General features: G+C 49.3%; 2 protein-coding genes across 2 annotated transcripts in view; one reads left to right on the forward strand and one right to left on the reverse strand.

Moving 5' to 3' along the window:
• The first annotated feature begins 1,057 nt into the window (after nucleotides 1–1,057).
• On the forward strand, nucleotides 1,058–2,809 carry LOC115328948. Its single transcript, XM_040209407.2, has one exon. It carries the CDS (start codon nucleotides 1,058–1,060, stop codon nucleotides 2,807–2,809), a length of 1,752 nt encoding a protein of 583 aa, XP_040065341.2.
• Nucleotides 2,810–3,834: 1,025 nt separating this feature from the next.
• The window catches only part of LOC115311291, a 47,474-nt gene continuing 34,306 nt past the window's right edge, over nucleotides 3,835–17,002 (reverse strand). Inside the window, exons 10-12 of the mRNA XM_040209405.1 lie at nucleotides 14,674–14,809; nucleotides 7,838–7,978; nucleotides 3,835–3,942 (exon numbers count right to left, since the gene is read on the reverse strand). Coding sequence (XP_040065339.1) covers nucleotides 3,835–3,942; nucleotides 7,838–7,978; nucleotides 14,674–14,809 — 385 coding nt within the window. The remainder of the gene's footprint in view (nucleotides 3,943–7,837; nucleotides 7,979–14,673; nucleotides 14,810–17,002) is intronic.

Raw genomic sequence — 17,002 nt, forward strand, 5'->3', positions numbered from 1 at the left:
GGACCTAAAATACTTAAGGCTACGTGCCTCGCGCCGCAAAGCACAACGACGTGCCTTGAAAACATCAAGACAAGGGGATATACAACGCTATCGAAGGATTGATGCGGCATTTCGTAGGCATACCAAGCGCTTACAACGGAAACAATGGCGACAGCGATGTGAGACCCTTCACTCTCCCGGTGGCGGAAGGCAAGCATGGCGAATGGCCCGCATCCTGGCGGGTCATGCTGTTCCCCGCTCACCGGTCCTTGGCCTTGTTATCGCGCAGAACATCACGTTGCCTCAAGCCGCGGAACTCCTTGCTGATGAATTCACCTCTGCTCCCGCTCCGCCACCGGGATTTGTCGAAGCCACTGCTACCAGCACGCCAGCGCAGGTTGCCAGCAACTCCGATTTCACGCTAAATGAACTACAGCATGCTCTTCAGCGTTCTTCTCGGAAACGCACCGCACCAGGCCCAGATGGGATAACTTTTCAAGCGCTTCGTAACCTTAATGATACGACGCTTCCTGGCCTTCTGGAATACTTAAATCATATTTGGCGCTCGTCTGATATTCCTCCTGCCTGGCTCAGATCTGAGGTTGTTCCCGTTCATAAACCAGGAAAACCGATAGGTGTCACCAGCTCCTACAGACTGATATCCCTTACATGTTGTCTAGGGAAGGTGATGGAGCGAATGGTCCTACGGCGCCTTGACTGGCAGCTCGAGACATCGGGCGCCCTGCCTAATCAGCTGTCTGGCTTCCGCAAACAACGTTGTACGACAGACGCGATCGGCAGCCTCGTATCAGACATGGAACAATCGAAGGCAACAAGGCAAGCAACAACAGCAATATTTCTCGATATTAAGAAAGCATTCGTTGCAATTCCACACGAAACCATTATTGCTCAGCTTACAAGGCTCGGGGTTGCAGGCCGAGCTCTGGCATTCGTACGCGCCTTTCTTACAGGAAGGTCTATGCACGTACGCCTAGGTGGAATTCGAAGTTCCCAACGTACGGTAACCCAAGGCGTTCCCCAGGGCAGTGTTATAAGCCCCCTCTTATTTAACGCTGCTATGGCGGCACTGCCTGAGGCTCTACGGCGTATGAAGTCATCGGGACCTGTCATTAACATCGCAATATACGCTGACGACGTGGCCCTCTGGACTACCGCCCCGACTAAGGTATACAGCAAGATGCAACAAACCCTCCAGGACGGATTGACTATAGTTGTAGACGAGATTTCTAGACTAGGCCTTACGCTTTCCGCCTCCAAAACAGCTGCCCTTCAATACCATCCAACGGCTAGAGCATCGATCAACAAAATCTACACAATTAACGGAACAGATGTAGCACGTGTCCGAACGTACTCCTACCTGGGATTTCTTCTGGATGACCGCATCTCCTGGAAGCCTGCAGTCAAGGCAACACTGATCAGATGTCGCCTCCACCTCAATGCCGTTCGAATGATGATGGGCAGCAGGTGGGGAACGTCTCAGGTCATGATGCTACAGTTATACAGAGGCCTCATTCTTTCGAGATTATTATACGCCTTGCCGCTGATTCACTTGAGCAATGCACAGTCTGCAGCCATTGAGACCCTGCAAAGGATTGCACTTCGCTTCTGTCTGGGTTTACCGAGATACTCCCCGAACATTCCAACGCTGGTTGAAGCGAGGGTCAACCTTGTCGAGAACCACGGCAGAGAGCTGACACTTCGCCACATCGCAAGGCAAACATCCTGCCGGTCAACAGAGTCCCTCTTGAACCATATTCGAAGTTGTCCTCAATCTCGCCTTGGATCTCTCGCTAGAGACTTTGGAGGAATTGTGGGCCCCTTAGATAGAATCTACCCGGCACCACCACCTTACGCCTCGCCGCTGAACATCAGTGAATCTATTCCGGAACTCAGAAGCAAACGCTTCACAGCCCAAGTTGTCGCTCGGACCCTCGCAGAATACCGAATTGAGGTGGATTTTCTAGGATGGATCCGTGTATATACCGACGGCTCGGTACTTCATAGCCGCAAATCATCCACTGCAGTTTTTTTTATACCGGAACTAAAAATGGCCAAATCAAGGAAACTGAGCTTTCACACTACATCTACCACTGCCGAACTTGCCAACCTTTGGCTAGGCCTTGACATCCTCGACAGTATCCCTCACAGTGGAAAGGCAGTGTTCCTCACAGATTCCAGAATAGCTTTACAACTTCTCGGTAGCCTTGAAGACGCCCCACAATATGCCAGATACATTGGACACATGGCAAGAAACCTAGAGTCTAAAGGATGGCATATAGCATACCAATGGCTGCCATCAGACGTCGGTATCTCGGGCAATGAGACAGCCGACCGTCTCGCTAATGCAGCTCACCACATTCATGTACCAACACTTGTTATACCAAAAATGTATGAGTCCAGACTTATTATTCACAAAGAAATAGAGAAACTTCATCCGGACACGCGCGTCTCTACAGGGAAGCCACCCGCACGCGTGCCTCCAAAGCTGTCCCGAGCCTCCGCTCCTCTACTGCACAGACTTCGCACTGGTAGTGCCTTTACTGCGAAAGCCCTTCACCGTATGGACCCAACAATAAACCCAAACTGTCCATCCTGTGATGTTCTCGAGGACCAGGACCATCTCCTCTGGACCTGCCCTACTCTAGCGGACAAAAGAAAATCGCTTCTCGACGGCCTGCGGCAAGCAGGCGTAGCAAGTGCTACAACACAGGACGTTCTTTTTCCCACAGGTTCTGCACGCGATGTCTCGAGAACATTCGCCGCACTTCTCAGGTTCTTGGAGGACACCAGTTTATTTGACCGCCTCTAACCCCGGTGTCTGACATACACTGGGCGATGGCAACACTTCAATAACCGAGCCACAAGAACTGCTGACCAATTGTTTTTTTTTATTTTTTATTCTTTCTTCCTTTTCCTTTCTGATCCCTTTTCATTCCATTTTTTCCTCCCTTCTCTTTTCAATCTGTTCTTTTTCTTTACCTCTCTTCTTTCTTTAACTTTTTCTCATCTCCCCTTTCATCCCCCTCCCTTCCCCGGAACTAACTCGCCCCCACTAAAGGAGTGGCCAACATGTTCCGGCTTTCCGCTACCCTCACCACTAACTGCTACTACTAGATTATTTGTTTCTCAAACATTGAAAAAGAAAATACAGTCTGTAACAATACTATGACGGCCAAAAAGAAAAACAAGTTTCCAACGAACATTTCACACGTCAATCATCCCTCCAAAGGATGAGAGCCGAGAAAAGGCGCCTAGCTTTAGCTAACCACCTATCGTTATGTGCACGGGATCTAAAGCAGGGCTATGCCTGCAACTAAATGGCATCTAACAACGTAAATATTGCACAGTATATATATATATATATATTTCGTGTGTGAAAAAAAAACAAACAAAAAAAACTAGTGCTTTCTATCTAGGCTTTTATTTTTTTTATTTTTCATTTTCGAGTTTTTTTAAGTCGTGCTTGAGGCACGTCCGGCGATAGTCCGGACCTTTCGTCTGCAACGAACAACGTGCATTTAGTCTGATGTCTGTACGAGCAGAGCGACTGCAGCTTTGCACAAAGATTAAATTAAGAATCCTCACTGATAAAAAAAAAATGTGATTGAGCACGAAGAATGCCCCGCGTTACGTATAGTCCGGCTCCCCAACATGGCGATGGCCGATCGAAAATTTTCCGTGTCCGCAATTGTGGAGAGGAAAGACAAGATTCAGAAAACTCGTCGTAGAGATCAGTGCTTTGCTCTCTATGTGTTGTTCATGTTTAGGAATATAAAGACCCAGAAGTGTTCGAGGGTTCTTCCATCGCCATTTTATTGCGTACGTTGAGTCCATTTAAGACGGGTTCTCGGGCGGAACGTACGGGTGGATGTCGAGGGAACCATTAGGAAGGTGCTCGTGGATCCATTCTTCACGGTTGTAGCAAGCGCCGTTGACGCAAAACTGCAAATGCAGTAGCACTCGTTAAGGGCTGCACAAACAGGACACGCTTTCTGGTGAGCACGGCAAAAAGAGCTTGTAGGCTTCCCAAGAGATGAAAACGTTGCGGAGCGCGCGTTCGTTTTCCGCGAGGACATCAACCGTGCAAACAGAACGGATTCCTTCTCTCCTCGTAGCTGTCGTCCCCTCCCCTTCCTTGTTTTCAGGGTGCTGAGGACTGAAAACAACAGCGGAGGCCTTGAGGACTGTATGAGTGGATACTTCCTGGTCCTAAGGACGCGGAGCTCCCAAAATATTTTAAGAGCCTGTATCGCATATGTAGGGTGACCCAAGTCACCAGGCTCGACCTAAAATGAACCGTAAAAATAGACGCCTGCACGTAGCAATCTAAACTTTTCGTCAAAGTTGTATTTCACAGGTCGGATTTTTATTGTAAAATTACAAAACGTAGCACTTTTTCTGTAAAAAATAGGGCCAAGAAACTTGCCAGGGTCTACGGCGGGTGGCGGCGCAGACGACCAAGTCCGTTCGTATTGATAGATGGCGCTACCTCCTTATCGCAACAGCTCGCGACCACCGTGGTTTATTAAAATGATCATAATTTCTTTTTTGAATGTACCTTTGGTTGAAAAATAAATCCAGATAAAAAAAGCAAAACCTAAAAAAAAAAAAACGCATCTGCATAACGACGGCGTTTTTGCTGCCAACGGATTTCCTCTCTATGTCGTCTGCTTTCTTTCGCTGGTCGGCTGAACCTTCGGGCGTTGCTCCTGACGCCATCTATCAATACGAACGCCAAACACACCTCGCTACTGGTCTTAGTCGGGCGTCGATTTTTACGGTTCATTTATGGTAGAGCCTGGTGGCTTGAGTCACCTTATATATCACGCAATGCACACTCCGTCCCCCCCCCTCCCCTCTCCAGAAAAAAAGAAAAAGAAAAAGGCCTATGGGTGGGAGACTGTAAACACCGCGCGATACATCAAGAATTTCTCTTTAATTAAACAATTTACCACACAGGGCGCTTGATTTTAATTCGAACTTAATAATTAACTGAAACGTGTTAATGAACTTCTTAATTATTGGTCTTAGAGGTCACATTGCAATTGCAGTTTTGACGGCAATTATTATTAGAGATCAGACCAGTTGAAAAAATTGGCGAAAAGTTGGTTTCTAAGATATTAATCGGTCAATTTTTGCGTTTTTTCGCTCGATCTAAGAATTGAACTCATAAAGAGTGCCGCAAGCCCTTCCCACAATGACAGTTGGAAGAGTGCCGTAGTCGTTTAAATTATGTCGTCGCTATGCCGACAGCGTGTCCTTGGGAATTGTGCCGACGAGACAAGCGAAGCTGTGTCTGAAACAACAACGTCCCTCTCTAAGCGTCATTGTAATTAGTGTTTGCGGCGCATTTTCTTTTCTTCTCATTTTTTTTCTTTTTTGCACAATTTTTAAGTCAGGCGGAAAAAAAAAACGAAAATGGTTATATTATTAGGGACTTTTAGCAAACCGTTACCGTGTTTCGCGTACCCCACTACCGGAGCCTTTGAAGCACGCTGGGCTGTTCCCTCCATGTCGTTTCTTCAGTCTCAATGCTGTCTCAGGCTAGTCAAACGCAGGTGTCTGAACCGACATTAAAGGGACACAGAGACCTCAAGGCCCTATTTGTTTTTGTCGTCAAAAACGATGCAAGCTGTAGTATTAAACACCTAGAAACAAACAAAAGATACCAGAACGCGCTAACGAATTTCACGCACACGCGCGCGCCTTTCAATTTTAGGCGCCCTTCTTTCCCGCTCCTCACCTCCTCGCTTCTTTTTATTTGTGTCGTAATCGATTGTGAAATTTAGAAGCTTTGTAAGCGAAATATCTATAATATTTAGCAACGGCATCCGTAAAACATTTTTTTTTTTTTTGTAACGCAATCTGGAGCGCACTACGGCCCTTATTTTTGAGATACCTAAAATCGGAGTCCGGAGTGATGTCGCATCCTGACTTAATTTTTACCCTCACTCGAAAAACACGGCAGCGCTCGACACATGTAGAACTGAGGGTGATCGGTGAGTCGGGGAATCGGACGAAGTTGTCTTTTTTTAGGTGCCCGACGTCCTCTGAAACCTCTAAAAGGAAATCGTCACACGGTCCAAACAACTGGGTTTGGTGTCTGTGTACCGTAGTTTCTGTTGTGACTCCGCCGGGGCAGCCTTTCACGCAAAACCGGCGTGACGTGACCCCTCCCATCGCTCACAAACGTCCACTGCGCGTTTTCTTCGGCCTCACACCGTTTCCAAGAATTTGAGATCGCTGAAAGGATCCTAAAAGAACTTCAAACTCGGAAGTGAAGCGTCGTCTGCTCACGGCGATGGGGGGCACTCACGGAGCGGTTGATCGCGGAACGTTGGCGAACACGACACGGACGCGTGAGAGACACTGGTGCAGATTGCGCAGGAAGTTCAAATTTGGCTTTGGGAAATTATTTTTTTTTTATTCACAAATACTTCGTTCCCAAGCTTCGAATCTTGAGGACAATGTCCAGGCATCGTTTTCAATCGTTTCGGGCAATAAAAAAATAATTTTGACCCGTCAGTGATACACACACACACACACAAAAAAAAAAAAATGTTTGCGTAAAATTTATTTTGCGACACGCGTGTCCCTACTAGACTGATTTAAAAAAAAAAGTTCTTTCCGGGGGTCCTTTTTGGCTCGTTGACACGATTGCATTTGACTACGGCTGACTGAGACAAGACTGCTTTTAAGCCTTTTATAGCGGCTTAGGACTGGCGGTGCAGTAAAGGCCCGTTCACACACCTGCAACCGAGTACGACCGTAAGAGACAATAGCGTTTTTTAAGCCTCTTACTACGTCTGACCAGCTCCGCAGCAGCGCACCCAGTCCTAAGACGTCTTGTCTCTCTCGGTCGTACTCGGATGCAAGAGTGTGAACGATGCTCAAAGCGCGATCCAAACGAACGCGTTTTTGTGCGGGGGTGGGCCGTGCGCTTCCCGGAAATTGCGTATTTCGTGACGTCGCGCTGATTCCATGCACCTTCCGGGTGCGCATAAGAGAGTTGGATGATTTCAACTTTTTCATAACGCGCACGAAAACGCGCTGTGACGTAGTAGGGTCCTCCTCTCCCATACCCTTTCCCGGCCAATGGGTGAAGGCGTTTCTTCGCCGTCTGGCGCACATGCTGGCCGCTCGCCCGAAAGCACTCCGTCCTCACGAACGCGCACGCTTGGGACTCAGAAAGCGCACCGGAAACAGCAAGAACGTCACAAAATACGTAATATCCGGGAAGCGCACGAGCTACGCGCGCACAAAAACACGTTGGTTTGGATCGCGCTTAATGCAGCCGGTGGTAAGCAGTCACAAGAGACTCGAAACACCGGTCTTGACTTAGTCGGTCTTAGTCAAATGTGAGTGTGTGAAGGGGCTTTTAATCTTTCCCGTCGTAACCAGAGGTACGTATGTGAACGCCTTAAAACCACTTTCTGCGATAGTCTATTTATGGTCATAACCTATATTATATGTAGTCCCTAAGCATCCTAAAATAACAAACATTACATTCATGTGTGACCGATGTTTCTATTACAATCGGTAACAAAGATCGATTGCCTCGGAATACTCTCGTTGAGACCTGAAGGCGCAGTCGCTAGAGGAAGGACAGGGTTCTGCCCTTCCTCAAGCCTCGTCCAACGGCGACCTCTGGTGTCTCGATCTTTGATACCAATTTTAGTAAAAATATCGGCCAAGCATGATTTAATGTTTTATTTTTTATTTTTTAAGATTCTTAAAGCCCGTAGATTAAATTATTAGCATAAAGAGCCTATCGCAGTAAGTGGTTTAGTGCCCCTCCTCTTCTTTTTTTTAACGTTGTCTGCCAGAAAACGCTCACCTTATTTTTGATGCCGCATCGAAGACCTTGTATTGCTGAAGTTGTATACAATGATTGATGCAGAGTGTTGTCCTCGACGCAGCAGGTTAACTCGCAGTCGTACACTGGAAAGAGGCGGTGCGTCCCAGTGACCTCTTCTCGCTTGATATACGGAAGGAAACACGCGAGAAGTCACATTACACGACTCGCTTTAATGCAGTGAGAACAGAACACGTGAAGAGGGCCTTTAATCGCTATAAACATATTTCCACAAACTCGATCATGATTACAAAGACTAGGGAGCACCCAAATGTGTCTTCCATAAACCACGAACTTCTTTTTTTTTCTTCTGAATTTAGCGGAGAAATTGAATTAGTTTATTTTTTTACAGGACGTCTACCTCTCTCTCCGCATTTAGCGAGGAAACCGGATCTGTGTTTAGGTCATGTGACGTTGATTCCCACGCTAAATTTGGCGAGGAAATGTGATTAATTTATTGGTCGATCGCGTGACATCAGGTCACGTGACGTGAATTTCTAAATTGAGCGGGAAAACTTGATTGGTGTAGAGGACACGTGATGTCAAGTCCCGACGTCGATTCTCCCACTAAATTTAACAGGAAAACTGCATCGTGTAACGTTCTCAGCGTGTCGATCGTTCGTGACAATTTTCTCGTAGAAAGCGACCCATAAAACGAATTCCTTATTAAAAAGAGGCCGCGAAATCTAAATACTTGAATCCAACATCGGAAGTGACTTAGACAAAGTAGATCGAGTGCGCTGAGAGTGTATGACGTTAAACAGAATCCAGATTGAAAAAAAAAAAAAAAAAATCCGATCAGTGTCTGATATGAAATTCGTGGATTGATTGATTGATTTAAACATATCTGAAGCACCGTTGCTGTTCTCAGCATCAGTCTGACGTAATCAACAGCCAGTTACAAGGCCGTTGAGAGCGAAGTCTGATTCACACGTTTGCGGTTGAATGTGACTGAGTGCGCTCTGCCGATACCATCTATACTGGCGGACAATCGTGTGATTGCTCCAAGTAGCTCCGGACTTCTGTGGTTTCGGTTTCAGCTTCTGGCGTAAAAGGGGCGCATTTGCTACTGTTCATCTTTTCGCATGAGAAACCCGGTCGAGGGTGCTGAACCGCGATTGCCGAGCATGCAGAAATGACCGCGTGTTTCCCTACGTCCTTTTTCCAAATTCAAGTCGACGCTTCGAGTGGAGCAATCGGACCGACTTATACCCTCGCTACACGGGCATCCTTAATTGCAGTTAGGCTAAGCCCCAGTTCGCCCACAGTGCCTGCGGACAACATTTTGTGGCTATGCAGTCAAAGCTATGGGCCCACGTGCACTTGAGCATCTTGAGCACCCATCAAAGCAGTGCACGCGCGCTTTTCACTTGTTCTGAAATAGCTGTTCGAGAGTATAGTGCGGTAACTGTGTTGCAGCGTAACAGCGGTTAAAGATGAGTTAACTGTTGTTAAGTGTGCCAGTGTAACGAAGGTTTTGCGAGGTAAATGAAGCCGTGGTCAATTACGTAAATTTCTATTCGTCTTGGGATTGACGCAGATACGCTGGGTTGATTTAAGAAGTGCCGTGAATTTCATCGGCGCTTCAGTTTGAATGTCATTAACACGTCAATTCGCCTGGTGCTAAAAAGTCATAGTGGCACGCAGAGGCTACGTCACAAAGTCAAATTACATTTGGAAGGGGTTGGGGCAGGGGGGGGGGGGGGGGGGGTGGCGCACCGCAGCTCAAAGCACACGTATTGCGAAAGTTTGCGCCCGCTGCACAATTCATCGACCCTGGGCTAAATCCCCACCCCTGCTCGCTAACCCTTCGGTATACGGGAACAATGGAGAGTCCCGGTTCCCAATGCCTCACTTGTGCGTGCACACGTTGCACACCGTGTGTTTCGTTCATTTTGGCAAGGATTGGTTGCCAGATTTCGCTAAAATCCTACGGAGGGCGAGCAAAATTGTGCGAGCTCACGGAAGGGACGTTACACCACACGTGAGAAAGACGCCACGTTTCTTTTGCAGACTGGAGAACCTGCGGCGAACTTAGACTAAGAAAACCCCAAAGGGTTTTCTTTGGTTTGAAAACAAAATAAAATGTTACGAGTTTCGCATATACCGACCAATTATAAAAACATTGTGAAATCCAAGTTTTAAATAAAATTTTTATCAAGCTTGCTCATGGCGTCATCGGTACTGGATCCCCAACCAACCCACTCGAAACCGGAAAACACGCCGGAGCTCGAAATTAGTCCCTGCAAACCGGCGTCTAATGGGAGTCTAGTCGAGGCGAGTCGATTAGAGTTGAGTTGAGTCAAGTCGAGTTGAGTCGAGTCGAGTCAAGGGGCGTTGAGGCGAGTCAAGTCCAGTCAAGTCGAGGCGAGTCGAGTCGAATGAGTCGAGTCGAGCAAGTCGAGGCAAGTCGAGTAGGATGAGTCGAGTCGAGTCGAGGAAAGTCCAGGCGAGTCGAGGCCAGTCGAGTCGAGGAAAGTCAAGGCGAGTCGAGTCGAGTTAGTCGAGTTGAGTCGATTGGAGGCAAGGCGAGTCGAGGCGTGTCAGGTCGAGTCGAGTCGAGTGAGTCGACTCAAGGCAAGTCGAGGCGAGTCGAGGTGAGTCGAGGGACGTTTAGGCGAGTCCAGGCGAGTCGAGTTCAGTCGACTCGAGTGAGTCGGGCCGAGGCAAGTCGAGGTGAGTCGAGGTGAGTCGAGGGAAGTTTAGGCGAGTCGAGGCGAGTCGAGTTGAGTCGAGTCGAGTGAGTCGGGCCGAGGCAAGTCGAGGTGAGTCGAGGGAAGTTTAGGCGAGTCGAGTGAGTCGGGCCGAGCAAGTCGAGGTGAGTCAAGGGAAGTTTAGGCGAGTCGAGGCGAGTCGAGTGTAGTCGAGTCGAGTGAATCGGGCCGAGGCAAGTCGAGGTGAGTCGAGGGAAGTTTAGGCGAGTCGAGGCGAGTCGAGTGTAGTCGAGTCGAGTGAGTCGGGCCGAGGCAAGTCGAGGTGAGTCGAGGGAAGTTTAGACGAGTCGAAGCGAGTCGAGTTGAGTCGAGTCGAGTGAGTCGGGCCGAGGCAAGTCGAGGTGAGTCGAGGGAAGTTTAGGCGAGTCGAGGCGAGTCGAGTTGAGTTGAGTCGAGTGAGTCGGGCCGAGGCAAGTCGAGGTTAGTCGAGGGAAGTTTAGGCGAGTCGAGGCGAGTCTAGTGCAGTCGAGTCGAGTGAGTCGGGCCGAGGCAAGTCGAGGTGAGTCGAGGGAAGTTTAGGCGAGTCGAAGCGAGTCGAGTTGAGTTGAGTCGAGTGAGTCGGGCCGAGGCAAGTCGAGGTTAGTCGAGGGAAGTTTAGGCGAGTCGAGGCGAGTCTAGTGCAGTCGAGTCGAGTGAGTCGGGCCGAGGCAAGTCGAGGTGAGTCGAGGGAAGTTTAGGCGAGTCGAGGCGAGTCGAGTTGAGTTGAGTCGAGTGAGTCGGGCCGAGGCAAGTCGAGGTTAGTCGAGGGAAGTTTAGGCGAGTCGAGGCGAGTCTAGTGCAGTCGAGTCGAGTGAGTCGGGCCGAGGCAAGTCGAGGTGAGTCGAGGGAAGTTTAGGCGAGTCGAAGCGAGTCGAGTTGAGTTGAGTCGAGTGAGTCGGGCCGAGGCAAGTCGAGGTTAGTCGAGGGAAGTTTAGGCGAGTCGAGGCGAGTCTAGTGCAGTCGAGTCGAGTGAGTCGGGCCGAGGCAAGTCGAGGTGAGTCGAGGGAAGTTTAGGCGAGTCGAGGCGAGTCGAGTTGAGTCGAGTCGAGTGAGTCGGGCCGAGGCAAGTCGAGGTGAGTCGAGGGAGGTTTAGGCGAGTCGAGGCGAGTCTAGTGCAGTCGAGTCGAGTGAGTCGGGCCGAGGCAAGTCGAGGTGAGTCGAGGTGAGTCGAGGGAAGTTTAGGCGAGTCGAGGCGAGTCGAGTTGAGTCGAGTCGAGTGAGTCGGGCCGAGGCAAGTCGAGGTTAGTCGAGGGAAGTTTAGGCGAGTCGAGGCGAGTCTAGTGCAGTCGAGTCGAGTGAGTCGGGCCGAGGCAAGTCGAGGTGAGTCGAGGTGAGTCGAGGGAAGTTTAGGCGAGTCGAGGCGAGTCGAGTTGAGTCGAGTCGAGTGAGTCGGGCCGAGGCAAGTCGAGGTGAGTCGAGGGAGGTTTAGGCGAGTCGAGGCGAGTCGAGTCGAGTGAGTCGGGCCGAGGCAAGTCGAGGTGAGTCGAGGTGAGTCTAGGGAAGTTTAGGCGAGTCGAGGAGAGTCGAGTTGAGTCGAGTCGAGTGAGTCGGGCCGAGGCAAGTCGAGGTGAGTCGAGGTGAGTCGAGGGAAGTTTAGGCGAGCCGAGGCAAGTCGAGTCGAATGAGTCGAGTCGAGGAAAGTCCAGGCGAGTCGAGGCCAGTCGAGTCCAGGCAAGTCAAGGCGAGTCGAGTCGAGTTAGTCGAGTTGAGTCGATTGGAGGCAAGGCGAGTCGAGGCGAGTCGAGTGAGTCGAGTCAAGGCAAGTCGAGGCGAGTCGAGGTGAGTCGAAGGAAGTTTAGGCGAGTTGAGTGGAGTCGAGTCGAGTTGAGTCGAATCCAGTGAGTCGAGTGGAGGCAAGTCGAGGTAAGTCGAGCAGTTCGAATCGAGTCGAGGCGCGGCGCGGCGAGGACAGGCGACTCGAGTAGAGGCGAGTCTAGGCGAGTCGAGTTGAGTCGAGTCGAGGCCAAGCGATAGAGTCGAGTCGCGACTCGAGTAATGTCAAGTCAAGGTGCAAGAACTGGACGCCTCCTTTTGGAGTCGCTCAGTGGGAGAGGCTGCAAGACCCGCTGCCAGCGATGCGAAAGCAAGCTACTCGGCGATGCGTGGATCCACAAGTGATGACGACTGGTGGGCCTTGTCTTCTAAGTGGTATTGATTGTGTGCCCGTTTTTACGCGGAATCACGACCAGAGAAATAGCTGAAAGGGGCTTGAAAATTAATTTTGGACCGAGATAAATTATTTTACATATAGACTATAATCGCGCATCCTTTAGCGGGTAAAATAAAATGGGGTAGAAAGTCAAAAACCTGGCTTTCGGTACGAAATTTAAAAAAAATGTAGCGAACTATTTCGTACGTCTTCTGTTTCGAAAGCTTGCCGCCTTATTACTGGGATACGTCCGCGGTACCCAAAGCACGTCGTCTTATACACCAGCTACATACATCGGGCACGAGCACTGCGCTTGTCAACAATCAACCCGTCGACGAATTTCTGGATTCACGTTCGTGGCCAATGAGTGCATTGACGGCACTTATCGTCATTTGAGGAGGACGAGTTCCATGGCGTGTTTCAAAAGTACGGTGGAAGCTTGGAGCCAACGCCTCCGGTGCCCAAGCACGTCACGACTGCCTGATTTCTCATTTCGCTTTTGAGTTGAAGCGGAAAGCTAAAAGGAATTAGTTGAAAATTGATCTCATGGCCCCCTTAAAGCCCCTTAATCAAATCCGCGCTTCGAAAACGCAGCACCGAGCTTAAAAAGAAATGGCACCTTGTTGTTATCTAGGTAGAACTGGAACGCTTTCAATCTGCTGTATGTTAATCATCATTGTTTCACCTTGTGCTTTAAACAGTTTTGATACCAAGAGAAGTGACTATTGCTCATAGATAGTTCGTAGATTTCTTTTCGTAATTACTGCGAAAACTTCAGTGTGGCTTATGGTGCGAGATATGAACACCACACGCATCGCAGTTGGCAGATAGAGTCAACTCTTCGCCTTGATGGCAAGCGGCGCCATGAAATGGCTCCTCAATATGCGGCTAACCTCGCAGACCCGGTTTTCCATGCTTTCTCTGTGAATGAAACATGCTTGTTTTTAAAGTGTTTTTTGAGGTGCGCAACACCTTGTAGAACTTAGCACTTGAGCTACCCTTATTGGTTAGACACTTTTTGATATTGAAGCTTTAGTTCGTGCCCCAGTGGCGGCAATAACAGTTTTATAAGAGAATTGGAGTCGGATAGATCTTTGGTGCGGAGTTGAAGTCATGCCTTTGAAAGGGCTAGTCAGTGACTTTAGACGCCCCCCCCCCTCCCCCCCGAAAAAAAACGCGCGCCCGCCTGAGACACTTTTTTTTTTCTCTCTAAGTTTCATTTCATTTTATTTTGTTTATTTGACTTACGGGAGGCTTTACATAAGAAAAAAAAAGGGGGGGGGGGGGAGGGGGTGCAAAATTAAACTATAAACGATACAATGAAAATGAACGCTAAATTATTCTTCCAACAATACAAACATGATGGTAAATGGTGTGAAGAGTGGCAGTGAGTGCCGTGACTACGCAGTGGAGGCGATGTCGTCGGCTAAGGCTACTCGAACGCGCGCCACGAGGACTCTATCTGGTCGAGCGTGTCGCAGCGTTTGCTGTGCCGTGCGCCCTCACCTAATTATGTTACAGCGGCAGTTGTTAGGGCCCATCCCCACGTAAACGAAGATACCCTGCTAAATTTGGCGGGAAAATGAATGTCACGTGACCTGGCGTCTACCTGTCTGAACGCATCACGTTTAGACATTCAAGTTACCAGCTAGAGAAAAAACAATTACGTCACGTGACCTATGCACCAAGTCAGTTTCCGCGCTAGATTTGGCGGGAAAACACATCGTACGCCGACCTTGCTGCCGCTGTCTAAACGCATCTCGTCGTCGCATATCGTACACTGTGGTCTGGTCATAGGCAGATCGATGCGCGCCAGCGCCACCCCCTAGATGGCGCCAGTGAGTGAACGCAGTCTTTCGAAGCGGTTTGAAGCGAGCAAACACTCGATCACATTCGGACAGAAATGGGCGAACCATTCCCCAGGTGACAGTCATATATGGAACTAAAAATGGACAGCAAAGGTAAGACAGACTTACGAAACAGTGTTCCATCTCCGGTTCGTGGAAATATATTGATCTACAGAGTTTTGTCAAATCGACGACGTCGCCCGGCAAGCTCGTGACTTGGGGAACCTCCTGTCCTCTTGGTCGAAAGCAGTCTAGGGGCACGCGGCTTTGAAACAAAGTAAAAATAAGTGTCAACGTAAACGTAAATCGCTGCGCACTGAAGCTGACTTGGTAGAAGTGCAATGCCTACTTTTTTAAAGTGTTAGGATTAACGCCGGAATTTGGAGAAAACCCGACCCCGCCGGGTTTTGAAGAAAACCCGGCGGTGTCTTTCGTTCGTCAGTTGTCGCGTGCGACCCTCCCATTGGTCCGAAGCCTGACGTGAGCAGGCGTCAACCTCTCCCTTTCTCCCCTGCGCTGACAAACTGACAGACACCGCCGGGTTTTCGTCAAAAGGAGCCCTTTTATTTTAGGGGCGAAGCTCCTTAGGGTCTAGCCTTGTCCGTCCGGCGTCCGTGCTCACACCGATTGCCATGCCATCTGTCATCTTAAAAAAAAAAATGTTTCGCAGTCGACAGGATTCGAACCTGTGCGGGGAGACCCCAATGGATTTCTAGTCCGTCGCCTTAACCACTCGGCCATGACTGCGGGACGAGTAGGGGGCTATGAGATGTTGTAGTAACTCAAGAGCTGGGGATGTCACGGATGAAACGAGCAATAAAAAATCAGCACCATCAGCACTACCTATGAACAAGATCAGTATCATCAGCACCCACCAGAGCTTCGCCCCAATCAACATCATTTTTGGCAAAGTCACGCGCAGAGCTGGCATGGAGCCAGGGAGGAGGAGGTGCCGCGCAACACCTGGTAGATAACAGTCGTAGCGCTGAATGAGATGGCTTAATCAGAGGAAGCCAACACTGGACACATAGTGGAAAGGAGTGCCGAGTCAGCGCTCGGCTTCGAGTCAAGGTTGAGCCGAACTTTGACGCAGTCGTTGCGTTCAATCTGTGCCCAACGTTGGCCATCTCTGGTAACGGCATCTCATTCAGCACTATGGTTTTGGTGCAAAGGAGGTGTTGCGCCGCGGCGCGGTGAAATGCGGGCGTGCTGAGCTGCCGCTCCGCTGTCGCCGGTTGTTCTTCGCTCTGAGTTTCCGTGGTAGCGCTACATGGGCTGTGATGTGTGTGTAGTTAAAACGATGGATGCTGTTTATTCCACGAGTGGAATGGATCTGGGTCTTTTACGAGTGATATGGATGGCCATATCCAAGGGCGTCGACATAATTTGAAATGCAGAGCTCAAAAAAGGGGGGCGAAAAAAATTACAGGAAGATCCATCGGAGGATTTATGGGGAATCCGTTAGCGTAAACCTTGGGAAACGCCAAAACCGTCCCCCTTTGGGAGACGCTAACACTGTCCCCATAACGAGGCCACAAAGAGACAGCAAAACGTTAATGAAGCAAAAAAGAAAGCCCCCCCCCCAAAAAAAAATAAATGAAGGGGCTACGGTAAGCATTTCCCAAACGGGGACGTGTGTGGCGTTTCCCAGTTTCACGATAACGCATTCCCTAAGAATCCACTAATGGATCTTCCTGTCATTTCTCTCTCTGTCTCTCTCGAGAATCTGTTAAGGGCCGACAACCAGACTCGAGATTCTTTAAGGCAGAAGATCCTCCTCACCCTGGGGGGTTATTGTAAGCATTTCCCAAACGGGGACGTGTGTGGTGTTTCCCAGTTTCATGAGGACGCATTCCCGAAGAATCCACTAATGGATCTTCCTGTCATTTCTCTCTCTGTCTCTCTCGAGAATCTGTTAAGGGCCGACAACCAGACTCGAGATTCTTTAAGGCAGAAGATCCTCCTCACCCTGGGGGGTTATTGTAAGCATTTCCCAAACAGAAACGTGTGTGGTGTTTCCCAGTTTCATGAGGACGCATTCCCGAAGAATCCACTAATGGATCTTCCTGTCATTTCTCTCTCTGTCTCTCTCGAGAATCTGTTAAGGGCCAACAACCAGACTCGAGATTCTTTAAGGCAGAAGATCCTCCTCACCCTGGGGGGTTATTGTAAGCATTTCCCAAACAGGGACGTGTGTGGTGTTTCCCAGTTTCATGAGGACGCATTCCCGAAGAATCCACTAATGGATCTTCCTGTCATTTCTCTCTCTGTCTCTCTCGAGAATCTGTTAAGGGCCGACAACCAGACTCGAGATTCTTTAAGGCAGAAGATCCTCCTCACCCTGGGGGGTTATTGTAAGCATTTCCCAAACAGGGACGTGTGTGGTGTTTCCCAGTTTCATGAGAACGCATTCCCGAAGAATCCACTAATGGATCTTCCTGTCATTTCTCTCTCTGTC

The sequence above is a fragment of the Ixodes scapularis genome, unplaced genomic scaffold, assembly GCF_016920785.2.
Source record: "Ixodes scapularis isolate PalLabHiFi unplaced genomic scaffold, ASM1692078v2 PGA_scaffold4__175_contigs__length_147842914, whole genome shotgun sequence".
NCBI classification, from domain to species: domain Eukaryota; kingdom Metazoa; phylum Arthropoda; class Arachnida; order Ixodida; family Ixodidae; genus Ixodes; species Ixodes scapularis.

Coding starts and splice junctions, on each gene's coding strand:
- LOC115328948 (XM_040209407.2), top strand. CDS start 1,058: ATGGCGGCACTGCCTGAGGCTCTACGGCGTATGAAGTCATCGGGACCT.